The sequence below is a fragment of the Salmo salar genome, chromosome 21 (assembly GCF_965601325.2).
Source record: "Salmo salar chromosome 21, fSalSal1, whole genome shotgun sequence".
Taxonomy (NCBI): Eukaryota; Metazoa; Chordata; class Actinopteri; order Salmoniformes; family Salmonidae; genus Salmo; species Salmo salar.
In genome coordinates, this window is record NC_138311.1 from 46,791,652 (window position 1) to 46,808,945 (window position 17,294).

General features: G+C 42.7%; 1 protein-coding gene across 1 annotated transcript in view; it reads right to left on the reverse strand.

The window, feature by feature from the left end:
- Positions 1–738: 738 nt before the first annotated feature.
- The window catches only part of LOC106582408 (kinesin heavy chain), an 80,961-nt gene continuing 64,405 nt past the window's right edge, over positions 739–17,294 (reverse strand). Inside the window, 15 exon segments of the mRNA XM_082966902.1 lie at positions 739–889; positions 1,898–2,002; positions 3,104–3,176; positions 3,300–3,359; positions 4,136–4,237; positions 4,380–4,489; positions 4,648–4,901; positions 4,904–4,916; positions 5,094–5,182; positions 5,185–5,275; positions 5,423–5,566; positions 5,880–6,040; positions 6,043–6,073; positions 15,566–15,634; positions 16,132–16,310. Coding sequence (XP_082823028.1) covers positions 782–889; positions 1,898–2,002; positions 3,104–3,176; positions 3,300–3,359; positions 4,136–4,237; positions 4,380–4,489; positions 4,648–4,901; positions 4,904–4,916; positions 5,094–5,182; positions 5,185–5,275; positions 5,423–5,566; positions 5,880–6,040; positions 6,043–6,073; positions 15,566–15,634; positions 16,132–16,310 — 1,589 coding nt within the window. The 3' untranslated portion in view covers positions 739–781.

Consider the following 17,294-nt stretch of genomic DNA (forward strand, 5'->3'; position numbering starts at 1 on the left):
GTAATACGGTGAAGCAAACGTTGTTAAACTGGAGCCTAGTCGTTGTGTCATTTTGAGTTAACATTGGTAGTAGAGGATGGTTAATAACTACAATATGCCACCACGCTTCGACGAGAAGAGGTCGTACGAAAGTTGGAAAAATTTACTTGGAATCTGGACACGGGTTACTAATCTGGACGATAAAAAGCAAGCACTCGCGGTGGTATTATTGCTTGAGGGAAGAGCGAGAGCTACAGCACTGGAAATATCCGTTGAGGATTTGAACAAGGGTGATGGTATGGGAACTGATCAGAGCACTGGATTCTGTGTTTCTTAAAGAAGAGGGAGACCGTGCCTACAAGGCATATTCAAACTTTGACAGTGTTACTAGAGACATTTCGGTTGCAATGACGGACTACATAATTGATTTCGAACAGAGGTACAACAGGATGCGCAAGTACAAGAAAGATTTTTGGTGAAAAGACGTCAGTCGGGCCAATAACATGGAATGCAAGTGAGTGACGCAGCATATTACACTGAGCAGCAGAGAAAAGGCACCAACAGGTCACGTTCTCAATACAACCAGACGAGGGCGTCATTGCCCGGCACAAATCCACTGGGCAGGTATGGAAGGAGATCAAAATGTCAAAATTTTTGATTTCTGGTTCCAACCGCTGTGTCTTTGTGAGACTCATAGTAGGTGAACGGATGATCTCCACATGTGTGGTTCCCACCGTGAAGCATGGAGGAGGTGGTGTGATGGTGTGGGGGTGCTTTGCTGGTGACACTGTCAGTGATTTATTTAGAATTCAAGGCACACTGCCTTGAATTTTACCCTCTCGGCAGTGGCCCACAGACGCTTCTCCAGCTTGGGAAGCTCGCAGTGCAGGTCGGCGTTATCACGCACCAACTGGAGAGACGAGTCACGGGGGATATGAAGTTCTGTTATGTGTTTTAAGTTTCAAGTTTTATTGTCACATATGCAGGTACAGTGAAATGCCTTTCTTGCCAGCTCTTTCCAAACAATGCAGTAATCAATATCAGAAGTACTATAAAATCAAGTAGAACAAAAACACACGAGAACTAGAAATAAAAAAAAAACATTTACCATATTTCCAATGTGTAGAGATACTGGAGTGATAGAGGTAGGTATGTATAGGGGTAAGGTGACTAGGCATCAGGATTTATGATGAACAGAGTAGCAGCAGCATATATGAGGATTGAATGTGAGTGTGTATGCTTGTGTATATAGTATGTATGAATGTATGTGTAACGGGTGTCGTAAGGATCAGACCAAAACGCAGCGGGAACGTGTATACTCATCTTTTTAATGTGAAGAAGGAAAAACAAACAAATCACGTACACAATACAAACGAACGACACTAACAGTCCAATCAGGTGCTCAGACACTAAACAGGAGACAACTACCCACAAATACCATAGAACAAACACCCCTCTTAAATAAGACCTTCAATTAGAAGCAACGAGAGGCAGCTGCTTGCAATTGAAGGTCAACCCCATTAACTAAACATAGACATAGAACGACTAGAACTAACATAGAAATAAACTAACAAGAACATAGCCCAAAAACCCCGGAACACTCTAAACAAACACCCCTCTTACATAATAACATAACCCAACAATCCCCGAACCACATAAAACAAACACCCCCTGCCACGTCCTGACCAAACTACAATAACAAATAACCCCTTTACTGGTCAGTATGTATGTATGTATGTATGTATGTATGTATGTATGTATGTATGTGTGTGTGTGTGTGTGTGTGTGTGTGTGTGTGTGTGTGTGTGTGTGTGTGTGTGTGTGTGTGTGTGTGTGTGTGTGTGTGTGTGTGTGTGTGTGTGCGTGTGCGTGTACGTGTGCGTGTGTGTGCGTGTGCGTGTGTGTGTGTATGTCGTACCTGTTTGTGGACCTTGGTGAGCTGCTCCAGGTTGTTCTCCAGGAAGGTAATCCTCTGTCTCTGAGCCAGACTACCCACAGCCTCATCATTATCCATCTCTGCACTCTGATTGGACAGAAACAGGGAAGTGACTTCACACAACATACTTACTAACTGAATTCCTTGCATAACATAGGCTATGAACAAACCCCATCCAAGCAATTGCTTCACACAACTTACACATGAATAAATGTCAACATTCCCACATGGGACTTTAGTGTGAGAACAGACACATGAAGTTATTTCCTAAAGGAAACAACAGCCCAACACAAATCAGTAACAGCAAACGCAGTGTCATCAAATACAGCCTGCGGCACTTTACACTGTGAGACCAGAGTGATGTCACCTTTCTCAGCAGGGAGGGACACACCACAACTGCTAACATTTACAATACATGTCTGAAAAAGTGGTTTCTAAGGTCTACTTGTTTTGTGGTTTGCCTTCCTCTTCTGGTCTTAGATAATGATAACACTGAACCAAACAACATCCTGTTAGTTGTCAGCTGGTTTTAGATAGTGATAACACTGAACCAAACAACATCCTGTTAGTTGTCAGCTGGTTTTAGATAGTGATAACACTGAACCAAACAACAGCCTGTTAGTTGTCAGCTGGTTTTAGATAGTGATGACACTGAACCAAACAACATCCTGTTAGTTGTCAGCTGGTTTTAGATAGTGATGACACTGAACCAAACAACAGCCTGTTAGTTGTCAGCTGGTTTTAGATAGTGATGACACTGAACCAAACAACAGCCTGTTAGTTGTCAGCTGGTTTTAGATAGTGATGACACTGAACCAAACAACAGCCTGTTAGTTGTCAGCTGGTTTTAGATAGTGATGACACTGAACCAAACAATATCCTGTTAGTTGTCAGCTGGTTTTAGATAGTGATAACACTGAACCAAACAACGGCCTGTTAGTTGTCAGCTGGTTTTAGATAGTGATGACACTGAACCAAACAATATCCTGTTAGTTGTCAGCTGGTTTTAGATAGTGATAACACTGAACCAAACAACAGCCTGTTAGTTGTCAGCATAGACGCTGGATGATATAAGGCATACAGCATGCCCACAAATGGGTGACTATGTGATAGTTTACAGAGTGGAAACATTGTAGCTGAGATTTACGGACATTTCTCCCCCAAATAGCCTATCCTTCCTGTACTTACCATGCTGATGCGGCAGGTCAGCTCTTGGATGAAGAGCCTGCACAGGTTGTGCAGAGGTCTGAAGCTCCTTGGCCTGGAGGAAGGGGCAAATCTCTCATCGTCAATGAGTTCAACATCTATCAACACCTGAGATGTATTTAAAAAAAAGCCAGCACAAGTAAGTCAGATTAACTACATTATGTTAACTCCACTCAGCACAGTGTCTTCTAGACCCTTCAGAACCTCCTTGGCCTGCTCTCGCTTCTCATTGATGAAGCTACAGCAGAGACATGCAGAGGACTGATGAGGATCTGACCATGTTATGACCATGCTATGGCCCATCTATACAGTCTAAGCCTGGGGGGTTGAGGGAGGGATGGGGTGCTGCTAAACTGACATATGGAATTGTTTTAATAAGGTCATACCAAGGACCATTTAGCTATTGGATGTTGAATTGTAAAACCCCTTGAAGTATAAAAAAAAAATGGTTTGATGAAACATTGAATTTGGCCGTACTGCTATTAGCCCATACAAACACACTGAATAACACATTCACTACATGGAACAACAGACAGTCCCCCAAAACATCTAAAGGAAGTTCGTCCTGAAGTGTCTGTTCTATATCTGAGAAATATAAAAAAGATCAGGAAACTATTCCTTTTTGTTATACTTCAGCCGAGTCCCAAGACGCGTGTGGGGGTTGTAGAGAACCCTGTCGTGTTCGTGAGAGTCATGCCTTTCCATAGAGGGGTCATAATAGTTTTGTAGGCCAAACCGTTCAGATGCTACAGTGAGAAGACTGATTTTCGGGATGACAAACACTGCTTTAGCTCTGCCACCTTTCACTGCAGATACGGAAGTGGTGGATTGAGACACATCCAATCCCCAGTTTAAAATGGATTTTGATGGATATTTTTTTCTTATGCCAATTAGATTTCTGTGGGGCTGCAGAAATCAACCCTAGGGGTTTATGACCATGTTATGATTATGCTATGACCATTTCTGAGGAGAACCAAACAGAGCTGTGGCAGATACTGTAATAAATAGACTTGCACAAGTTTCTGCAGTTGCTCGTCCTTCTGCTGCTCCTCAGCCTTCAGTTTGTCATAGTCTGACTGCAGCTTCCTCTGTTCCAGCTGAAGGCCCTGGTTCAGACTAGAGGAGAGCAGATGGGTTGTATACAGTAGAGTACAAATCAATGCTATACTGTACATGGCGTAATTATCTCCTGGGACTGTGTTCACTACCTGAAATGAGACTTGAAAAAGACCTGCAAATGAAATAAAATCTCTCTTACTCCTTGAGCTCCTCCAAGACCCTCTGCTTGTGGTCGATCTCATCTCTCCGACGGGACAGCTGCTTCTGATGGACCTCTCTATGGTTCTCCATCTGTTCCTCTAGGGTCTTCTATAGAGTGCAGAAGGGAACACAGGGTCAAGGGTCAAGTTGAATTGATTTACCTTTCACAGGAATTTGAAGAGTGGGGGAAAAAAGAAAGGGGGATAAAGGGGGAGGGATGGAAGGAGGGGAGAGAGGGAGGATGAGAGAGATAGAGAGATCTTTACCTTCATCACTACTGCATCCTGCAGTTTGGTCAGGTGCTCCTTCTGTTTATCCATCACATGCACCTCCTTCATTTTGTCTGTGGAGACAAAGCAAGCGACATTGTTTGTTTTGTTCATGTGACATAATGATTGATGACAGGCTTGTTTGTGTTTGGGGGTCTCTCTGCGTTTCTCAGCCTGTGTGTGTAGAGTCTGAACCTCCTCCACGAGGGAGCCCTGGGTCTCCTCTAGCTGTCTCTTCTTCTGCTCTACGTGATCTTAGCCTGGTGCTGCATGGAGGACCCCATCAGGCAGGGACAGGGTTAACAGCTGAGGAAAAGAATGCTGACACTGTCTCTCTTTCCAACCAAGCTGCATGAACACAATAGTCTACTGAATAAAGGAAAATATTCCATACTATTTTTTTCAAGATATCGAAATGGATGTTAAATCCACTTCCTGGTTACCTGGGCGATGAGTAACTGACAGGAGGCCAGCTCCTTCTCATTGGCCTGCATCCTGCGGGAGGTGTCGGCCAGGGAGCTCTCCAGCTGCGGTTCACCAGAGACTTTACCTCTGATTTCATCTTACTGATGTAGAGACGAGCCATGGTGAACTCCTCCTCAATGACCTCATTCACCTCCATCATCTGAAGAGCAGAGAGATCAGGACTGAGTGTGTGTGTGTGTGTGTGTATGATTACCTGTTACAAACAGTTTATGTCTGTCTAAATAACAGTGTGTATATGTGTGTATGATTCTAATTGCGTAATTGTTTAATTGTATGTCCTTATAGCCTTGAGGTCACTGGTGCCGATGATGCCTCCTATCTCACTGAGGTCTCGGAGCAGTAGACTGAGAATCTCTACTGCTCTCTTCTTATGATGACTACTGAGCTCCTGTAGACTGGTCAGCTCCCTCTGTAACCGCGCCAGAGTGGTCTGAGACACATTGACGGATTTAAAAGTGGACAGATGAGTGGACCTACAGAGTACTTAGATTATGACCCCAGCCCTACCTTTTCCACAAATCCTCTCAGCTGTACACAACAGCAATCTTTACTCCTACACATAACTTGTCGTATGTCCTCCTCACTGCGCCCTCCTCACCTGTCCAAAGTGACTTCCAAACCTGTCAACCTTGACAGTGACACATCAATGTAAACAGTATATTCACTTTATGTGGGCCATGCGGAAATCAAACCTATAACCAGAACTATTAGAACCCATCTCGTTTCCTCCCAGAGTGACTCACAGTCTTCTGGTTGAGCTGGTTGTTGGAGCGGTTCTCGTTCTCCCCCTCCTGGCTCTTGTGGTCGTAGTTAACAGCCAGTTCTTCCAGGGCCTGCAGAACCTCCTTTACCTCTTCCTTGGCCGCCTCGTTCTCCCTCTGCAGACGGGACAGGTCCTCCTGGAGTTCTCATAGTCCTTACGGGTCGAAGCCAGCAGCTGGATGTACAGGAAGGTGAGTAAATAACACACACACACAAATACATACAGGCGAACACATACAGGCGAACACACACAGGCGAATACAAACAGGTGAATACACACAGGTGAATACACACAGGTGAATACACACACACGTGAATACACACACACGTGAATACACACAGGTGAATACACACACGTGAACACACACAAGTGAATACACACAGGTGAATACACACAGGTGAATACACACAGGTGAACACATACAGGTGAACACACACATGTGAACACACACAGGTGAACACACACAGGTGAACACACACAGGTGAACACACACAGGTGAACATACACATGTGAACACACACAGGTGAATACACACAGGTGAACACACACAGGTGAACATACAGGTGAATACATACAGGTGAATACATACAGGTGAATACACACAGGTGAACACACACAGGTGAACACACACATGTGAACACACACAGGTGAACACACACATGTGAACACACACAGGTGAACATACAGGTGAATACATACAGGTGAATACACACAGGTGAATACACACAGGTGAATACACACACACGTGAATACACACACACGTGAATACACACAGGTGAATACACACACGTGAACACACACAAGTGAATACACACAGGTGAATACACACAGGTGAATACACACAGGTGAACACACACAGGTGAACACACACAGGTGAACACACACATGTGAACACACACAGGTGAACACACACAGGTGAACACACACAGGTGAACACACACGTGAATACACACAGGTGAACACACACAGGTGAACATACAGGTGAATACATACAGGTGAACACACACATGTGAACACACACAGGTGAATACATACAGATGAATACACACAGGTGAACGAACACACACAGGTGAACACACACACAGGTGAACACACACAGGTGAACACACACAGGTGAATACACACAGGTGAATACACACAGGTGAACACACACAGGTGAATACACACAGGTGAACACACACAGGTGAATACACACAGATGAACACATACAGGTGAATACACACCGGTGAATACACACAGGTGAATACATACAGGTGAACATACACAGGTGAACGAACACACACAGGTGAACACACACAGGTGAACACACACAGTTGAATACACACAGGTGAACACACAGGTGAACGAACACAGGTGAACGAACACACACAGGTGAACGAATACACACAGGTGAACGAACACACACAGGTGAACGAACACACACAGGTGAACACACAGGTGAATACATACAGGTGAACACACACAGGTGAACGAACACACACAGGTGAACGAACACACACAGGTGAACACACAGGTGAATACACACACGTGAACACACACAGGTGAACACACAGGTGAATACATACAGGTGAATACACACAGGTGAACGAACACAGGTGAATACACACAGGTGAACACACACAGGTGAATACACACAGGTGAACACACACAGGTGAACACACACAGGTGAACACACACAGGTGAACACACAGGTGAACACACAGGTGAATACACACAGGTGAATGAACACACGCAGGTGAACGAACACACACAGGTGAACACACACAGGTGAACACACACAGGTGAACACACAGGTGAATACACAGGTGAACACACAGGTGAATACACAGGTGAATACATGTACAGACACATTCTGCTTAAATTAAATAAAACACCCAGCAATGTGCTTCGACTCCCCAACAAAACACCAGAATACCAGCATCTTATTGTCTCTGGCACAAGAACAGGTTTTAGAAATCCACATCTCAGAATGAAAGCACTTTACAGGAGGACAAGATGCAGAATGGCTTAAAAGCTATTGTTTCTCTCAGCAGTTAGATCGTGCCCTGCTCCACCTTTCAATACCTTGACTATTTGCCAACTGAGAGGAATAGATGTGTTACCATGGAAATGTTCTCATTCAAATCACTTTCTATAACTGCTGCTTATCAGGTAATCAGTGCTTTAAAAACCATTTAGGAAAGGTAATCACTGCTTTAAAAAACATGAATGAAAGGTAATCACTGCTTTAAAAAACATTAAAGAAAGGTAATCACTGCTTTAAAAACCATTAAGGAATGGTAATCACTGCTTTAAAAACCATTAAATAAAGGTCATCACTGCTTTAAAAAACATTAAAGAAAGGTCATCACTGCTTTAAAAACCATTAAGGAAAGGTAATCACTGCTTTAAAAACCATTAAGGAAAGGTAATCACTGCTTTAAAAACCATTAAGGAAAGGTAACCACTGCTTTATAAAAACCATTAAGGAAAGGTAACCACTGCTTTAAAAACCATTAAGGAAAGGTAACCACTGCTTTATAAAAACCATTAAGGAAAGGTAACCACTGCTTTAAAAAACATTAAGGAAAGGTAATCACTGCTTTATAAAAACCATTAAGGAAAGGTAACCACTGCTTTATAAAAACCATTAAGGAAAGGTAATCACTGCTTTAAAAAACATTAAGGAAAGGTAATCACTGCTTTATAAAAACCATTAAGGAAAGGTAACCACTGCTTTAAAAAACATTAAGGAAAGGTAATCACTGCTTTATAAAAACCATTAAGGAAAGGTAACCACTGCTTTAAAAAACATTAAGGAAAGGTAATCACTGCTTTAAAAACCATTAAGGAAAGGTAATCACTGCTTTATAAAAACCATTAAGGAAAGGTAACCACTGCTTTATAAAAACCATTAAGGAAAGGTAACCACTGCTTTAAAAACCATTAAGGAAAGGTAATCACTGCTTTAAAAAACATTAAGGAAAGGTAACCACTGCTTTATAAAAACCATTAAGGAAAGGTAACCACTGCTTTATAAAAACCATTAAGGAAAGGTAACCACTGCTTTAAAAAACATTAAGGAAAGGTAATCACTGCTTTATAAAAACCATTAAGGAAAGGTAACCACTGCTTTAAAAAACATTAAGGAAAGGTAATCACTGCTTTATAAAAACCATTAAGGAAAGGTAACCACTGCTTTAAAAAACATTAAGGAAAGGTAACCACTGCTTTATAAAAACCATTAAGGAAAAGTAACCACTGCTTTATAAAAACCATTAAGGAAAGGTAACCACTGCTTTATAAAAACCATTAAGGAAAGGTAATCACTGCTTTATAAAAACCATTAAGGAAAGGTAACCACTGCTTTATAAAAACCATTAAGGAAAGGTAACCACTGCTTTATAAAAACCATTAAGGAAAGGTAACCACTGCTTTATAAAAACCATTAAGGAAAGGTAACCACTGCTTTATAAAAACCATTAAGGAAAGGTAATCACTGCTTTATAAAAACCATTAAGGAAAGGTAACCACTGCTTTAAAAAACATTAAGGAAAGGTAACCACTGCTTTATAAAAACCACTAAGGAAAGGTAACCACTGCTTTAAAAAACATTAAGGAAAGGTAATCACTGCTTTATAAAAACCATTAAGGAAAGGTAACCACTGCTTTATAAAAACCATTAAGGAAAGGTAACCACTGCTTTATAAAAACCATTAAGGAAAGGTAACCACTGCTTTATAAAAACCATTAAGGAAAGGTAACCACTGCTTTATAAAAACCATTAAGGAAAGGTAATCACTGCTTTATAAAAACCATTAAGGAAAGGTAATCACTGCTTTATAAAAACCATTAAGGAAAGGTAACCACTGCTTTATAAAAACCATTAAGGAAAGGTAATCACTGCTTTAAAAACCATTAAGGAAAGGTAATCACTGCTTTATAAAAACCATTAAGGAAAGGTAACCACTGCTTTATAAAAACCATTAAGGAAAGGTAACCACTGCTTTAAAAAACATTAAGGAAAGGTAATCACTGCTTTAAAAACCATTAAGGAAAGGTAATCACTGCTTTATAAAAACCATTAAGGAAAGGTAACCACTGCTTTATAAAAACCATTAAGGAAAGGTAACCACTGCTTTAAAAACCATTAAGGAAAGGTAATCACTGCTTTATAAAAACCATTAAGGAAAGGTAACCACTGCTTTATAAAAACCATTAAGGAAAGGTAACCACTGCTTTATAAAAACCATTAAGGAAAGGTAATCACTGCTTTATAAAAACCATTAAGGAAAGGTAATCACTGCTTTATAAAAACCATTAAGGAAAGGTAATCACTGCTTTATAAAAACCATTAAATAAAGGTAATCACTGCTTTATAAAAACCATTAAGGAAAGGTAATCACTGCTTTAAAAACCATTAAGGAAAGGTAATCACTGCTTTATAAAAACCATTAAGGAAAGGTAATCACTGCTTTAAAAAACATTAAGGAAAGGTAACCACTGCTTTAAAAAACATTAAGGAAAGGTAATCACTGCTTTATAAAAACCATTAAGGAAAGGTAACCACTGCTTTAAAAACCATTAAGGAAAGGTAACCACTGCTTTATAAAAACCATTAAGGAAAGGTAACCACTGCTTTATAAAAACCATTAAGGAAAGGTAACCACTGCTTTAAAAAACATTAAGGAAAGGTAATCACTGCTTTAAAAACCATTAAGGAAAGGTAATCACTGCTTTATAAAAACCATTAAGGAAAGGTAACCACTGCTTTATAAAAACCATTAAGGAAAGGTAACCACTGCTTTAAAAAACATTAAGGAAAGGTAACCACTGCTTTATAAAAACCATTAAGGAAAGGTAATCACTGCTTTATAAAAACCATTAAGGAAAGGTAACCACTGCTTTATAAAAACCATTAAGGAAAGGTAACCACTGCTTTAAAAACCATTAAGGAAAGGTAACCACTGCTTTATAAAAACCATTAAGGAAAGGTAACCACTGCTTTATAAAAACCATTAAGGAAAGGTAACCACTGCTTTATAAAAACCATTAAGGAAAGGTAATCACTGCTTTAAAAACCATTAAGGAAAGGTAACCACTGCTTTATAAAAACCATTAAGGAAAGGTAATCACTGCTTTATAAAAACCATTAAGGAAAGGTAACCACTGCTTTAAAAACCATTAAGGAAAGGTAATCACTGCTTTATAAAAACCATTAAGGAAAGGTAACCACTGCTTTATAAAAACCATTAAGGAAAGGTAACCACTGCTTTATAAAAACCATTAAGGAAAGGTAACCACTGCTTTAAAAACCATTAAGGAAAGGTAATCACTGCTTTATAAAAACCATTAAGGAAAGGTAACCACTGCTTTATAAAAACCATTAAGGAAAGGTAACCACTGCTTTAAAAAACATTTGTATTTTTTATGGATCCCCATTAGCTACTGCCAAGGCAACAGCTACTCTTCCTGTGGTCCAGCACAATTAAGGCAGTTATACAATTTTAATAACATTATAATACATTCACAACAGATTTCACAACACATTAAGTGTGTTCCCTCAGACCCCTACTCTACTACCACATACAGTACCAGTCAAAACTTTGGACACACATTGTAGAATAATAGTGAAGACATCAAAACTGTGAAATAACATATATGGAATCATATAGTAACCAAAAAAGTGTAAAATAAATCAAAATATAGACATCTGCCCTGGGCATTTCTGATTCTACCTGGATTATGTTGGAGAAGCTTGCATTAAAGAACACCGTCTGTGTTCTGCTAGACAGGTAACTCTTTATCCACAATATAGCAGGGGGTGTAAAGCCGTAACACATACGTTTTTCCAGCAGCAGATTATGATCGATAATGTCAAAAGCCACACTGAAGTCCAACAAAACAGCCCCCCCAATCTTTTTATCATCAATTTCTCTCAGCCAATCATCAGTCATTTGGGAAAGGTATGCATTGCTTTAAAAAAAACATTAAGGAAAGGTAATTGCAGATTTAAAAACCATTAAGGAAAGAACACTTGTATCTGATATCACTCACAGAGTAGGCAGCTTACTGAGTGACTAATTCTACTACTACATCATGTTCATAGCTTGCACTTTGCCAGAAGAAACAAAGCTCTACCAGATTTATATCTAATGCAGATACATTTCTGACCACTAGATGGCAATAAACACAAACTAAAAAGTTTTGCACTCTAAAAACATGTACAGTGCATTCGGAATGTTTTCAGACCCCTTGACTTTTTCCACATTTTGTTAAGTTATAACCTTATTCTAAAATGTATTAAATATTTTTTTCCCCCTCATCAATCTACACGAAATACCCCATAATGACAAAGGAAAAACTGTTCTTTAGATTTTTTACAAACAAACTGAAATATCACATTTACATAAGTATTCTGACCCTTTACTCAGTACTTTGTTGAAGCACCTTTGGCAGCGATAACAGCCTAGAGTATTCTTGGGTATGACACTACAAGCTTGGCACACCTGTATTTGGGGAGTTTCTCCCATTCCTCTCTGCAGATCCTCTCAAGCTCTGTCAGGTTGGATGGGGAGCGTCACTGCAAAGCTATTTTTAGGTCTCTCCAGAGATGTTCGATTGGGTTCATGTCCGGGCTCTGCCTGGGCCACTCAAGGACATTCAGAGACTTGTCCCGAAGCCACTCCTGCATTGTCTTGGCTGTGTGCTTAGGGTTGTTGTCCCGTTGGAAGGTGAACCTTCGCCCCCAGTCTGAGGTCCTGAGTGCTCTGGAGCAGGTTTTCATCTCTCTGTACTTTGCTCCGTTCATCTTTCCCTCGATCCTGACTAGCCTCCCAGTCCCTGCCGCTGAAAAACATCCCCACAGCATGATGCTGCCACCACCATACTTCACCGTAGGGATGGTCCCAGGTTTCCTCCAGACGTGACACTTGGCATTCAGGCCAAAGACTTCAATCTTGGTTTCATCAGAGCAGAGAATCTTGTTTCTCATGGTCTGAGAGTCCTTTAGGTGCCTTTTGGCAAACTTCAAGAGGGCTGTCATGTGCCTTTTACTGAGGAGTGGCTTCCGTCTGGCCACTCTACCATAAAGGCCTGATTGGTGGAGTGCTGCAGAGATGGTTGTTCTTCTGGAAGTTTCTCCCATCTCCACAGAGGAACTCTGGAGCTCTGACAGCGTGACCATCGGGTTCTTGGTCACCTCCCTTGGTCAACTCCCCCGATTGCTCAGTTTGGCTGGTTGGCCAGCTCTAGGAAGAGTCTTGGTGGTTTGAAACTTCTTCCATTTAAGAATGATGGAGGCCACTTTGTTCTTGGGGACCTTCAATGCGGCAGACATTTTTTGGTACCCTTCCCCAGCTCTACAGACAATTCCTTCGACCTTATGGCTTGGTTTTTGCTCTGACATGCACTGTCAACTGTGGGACCTTATATAGACAGGTGTGTGCCTTTTCAAATAATGTCCAATCAATTGCATTTACCACAGGTGGACTCCAAACAAGTTGTAGAAACATCTCAAGGATGATCAATGGAAACAGGATGCACCTGAGCTCAATTTCGAATCTCATATTAAAGGGTCTGAATACTTATGTATTTATTTTTTTACACATTTGCAAACATTTCTGAAAACCTGTTTTCGACATTGTCATTTGTCATTATTTAGAGTAAGGCTGTAAAGTAACAAAATGTGGAAAAAAAATTCAAGGGGTCTGAATACTTTCCGAATGCCTTTGCTCAATGCACTAATTAAATGCAATGAAAACCTTGAATCTCATCAAGTTATACCATGTCAATCTATGATTATTACGGAATGTAGATGAAGAAGATGTGTTGTATAGGGTTGGATGAGCTCACCTCATCTAGATGAAGGAGATGTGTTGTATAGGGTTGGATGAGCTCACCTCATCTAGATGAAGGAGATGTGTTGTATAGGGTTGGATGAGCTCACCTCATCTAGATGAAGGAGATGTGTTGTATAGGGTTGGATGAGCTCACCTCATCTAGATGAAGGAGATGTGTTGTATAGGGTTGGATGAGCTCACCTCATCTAGATGAAGGAGATGTGTTGTATAGGGTTGGATGAGCTCACCTCATCTAGATGAAGGAGATGTGTTGTATAGGGTTGGATGAGCTCACCTCATCTAGATGAAGGAGATGTGTTGTATAGGGTTGGATGAGCTCACCTCATCTAGATGAAGTAGATGTGTTGTATAGGGTTGGATGAGCTCACCTCATCTAGATGAAGGAGATGTGTTGTATAGGGTTGGATGAGCTCACCTCATCTAGATGAAGGAGATGTGTTGTATAGGGTTGGATGAGCTCACCTCATCTAGATGAAGGAGATGTGTTGTATAGGGTTGGATGAGCTCACCTCATCTAGATGAAGTAGATGTGTTGTATAGGGTTGGATGAGCTCACCTCATCTAGATGAAGGAGATGTGTTGTATAGGGTTGGATGAGCTCACCTCATCTAGATGAAGGAGATGTGTTGTATAGGGTTGGATGAGCTCACCTCATCTAGATGAAGGAGATGTGTTGTATAGGGTTGGATGAGCTCACCTCATCTAGATGAAGGAGATGTGTTGTATAGGGTTGGATGAGCTCACCTCATCTAGATGAAGGAGATGTGTTGTATAGGGTTGGATGAGCTCACCTCATCTAGATGAAGGAGATGTGTTGTATAGGGTTGGATGAGCTCACCTCATCTAGATGAAGTAGATGTGTTGTATAGGGTTGGATGAGCTCACCTCATCTAGATGAAGGAGATGTGTTGTATAGGGTTGGATGAGCTCACCTCATCTAGATGAAGGAGATGTGTTGTATAGGGTTGGATGAGCTCACCTCATCTAGATGAAGGAGATGTGTTGTATAGGGTTGGATGAGCTCACCTCATCTAGATGAAGTAGATGTGTTGTATAGGGTTGGATGAGCTCACCTCATCTAGATGAAGGAGATGTGTTGTATAGGGTTGGATGAGCTCACCTCATCTAGATGAAGGAGATGTGTTGTATAGGGTTGGATGAGCTCACCTCATCTAGATGAAGGAGATGTGTTGTATAGGGTTGGATGAGCTCACCTCATCTAGATGAAGGAGATGTGTTGTATAGGGTTGGATGAGCTCACCTCATCTAGATGAAGGAGATGTGTTGTATAGGGTTGGATGAGCTCACCTCATCTAGATGAAGGAGATGTGTTGTATAGGGTTGGATGAGCTCACCTCATCTAGATGAAGGAGATGTGTTGTATAGGGTTGGATGAGCTCACCTCATCTAGATGAAGGAGATGTGTTGTATAGGGTTGGATGAGCTCACCTCATCTAGATGAAGGAGATGTGTTGTATAGGGTTGGATGAGCTCACCTCATCTAGATGAAGGAGATGTGTTGTATAGGGTTGGATGAGCTCACCTCATCTAGATGAAGGAGATGTGTTGTATAGGGTTGGATGAGCTCACCTCATCTAGATGAAGGAGATGTGTTGTATAGGGTTGGATGAGCTCACCTCATCTAGATGAAGGAGATGTGTTGTATAGGGTTGGATAAGCTCACCTCATCTAGATGAAGGAGATGTGTTGTATAGGGTTGGATGAGCTCACCTCATCTAGATGAAGGAGATGTGTTGTATAGGGTTGGATGAGCTCACCTCATCTAGATGAAGTAGATCTGTTGTATAGGGTTGGATAAGCTGACCTCATCTTGATCGATCATCTGCTCCTTGAACTTCTCTGCCCACTGGCTGTGTTGGTTGATCTCATCATCCTGAGATAGGAGCAAAGAAGAAAGATATGTTTCAATAGAAAAATGTTGCATTCATGTTTGGATTTACCAAGACTCTGTAATCCACTTTTTTGGGGGCAGCTAGCAGGGCTATGGCTTTTACTGTGAGAGGGATTTGTGTTTACACCAATATGTTCATTTTCCCAACAGTTAATTGGTTAGACCATTATGACCATGGCAAACAAACCTAATAATCCCTCATTAAGTTAATGGTTGGGTGATTAAAACAGATTTAATATAATTCCTACAGAATTATGCATATATGCTATTGTATAGTATTTGCATATGATTAAATACATTAACTGTGGTTAATTATATCTATAAAACATCAACCACAGACACAGCCCCTTTCCAGTCATCCATGACCATGAACCTTCATCCCAGAGGGAATCATCCTGCTATATGTGCTCTTGGAATGATCGGAAACTGGGAACATTCGGAAAGGGAAGCTCCATCCCTTCCTACCCAGCCACACCCACCTTGTCATCCAGCTGCTGGTATATGTCGGTGATGAGCCCCTCGTATCGGGTCTTCTCCTCGTCCAATAGCGGGACATGGGGCGGGGCTATGGTGTTGATCATGGGTGTGGCCGTGGTGTCACCACTACTGTCTTTCTTCTCCTTACTGCTCAGCTGCTCCTCCACTGGAACAGCCTCACCTGGGATAGAGAGGGAGGGTTGAGACGGAGGGAGGGAGGGATGGAGGGAGGGAGGGAGCGGGGGAGGAGAGACGGGGGGAGAAATGGAATGACAGAGGCAGGAGGGAGACAGGAGGGAGGAAGGGGGAGAGGGAGGAGGGAGGGAGGGAGGGAGCGGGGGAGGAGAGATGGGGAGAAATGGAATGACAGAGGCAGGAGGGAGACAGGAGGGAGGAAGGGGGAGAGGGAGGAGGGAGGGAGGGAGGGAGCGGGGAAGGAGAGATGGGGAGAAATGGAATGACAGAGGCAGGAGGGAGACAGGAGGGAGGAAGGGGGAGAGGGAGGAGGGAGGAGAGAGGGAGGGAGCGGGGGAGGAGAGATGGGGAGAAATGGAATGACAGAGGCAGGAGGGAGACAGGAGGGAGGAAGAGGGAGAGGGAGGAGGGAGGAGAGAGGGAGGGAGCGGGGGAGGAGAGACGGGGGAGAAATGGAATGACAGAGGCAGGAGGGAGACAGGAGGGAGGAAGGGGGGGGGAGGGAGGGAGGGAGGGAGGGAGGGGGAGGGAGGGAGGGAGGGGGAGGGAGGGAGGGAGGGAGGGAGGGAGGGAGGGGAGGGGGAGCGGGGGAGGAGAGACGGGGGGAGAAATGGAATGACAGAGGCAGGAGGGAGACAGGGGGAGGAAGGGTGAGAGGGAGGAGGGAGGAGAGAGGGAGGGAGGGAGCGGGGGAGAGGAGAGGGAGGGAGGGAGGGAGCGGGGGAGGAGAGACGGGGGGAGAAATAGAATGACAGAGGCAGGAGGGAGACGGGGGAGGAGGGGGGGAGGAGGAGGGGGGGGAGGGAGGGGAGGGGGAGGGAGGGAGGGAGGGAGGGGAGGGAGGGAGGGAGGGAGGGAGGGAGGGAGGGAGGGAGGGAGGGAGGGAGGGAGGGGGCAGCAGTGGTTAGAGTGATGGACCTCAACCAAACATGTAAGTTGTGGGTTATGGAGAGGGGCAGCAGGGACAGCA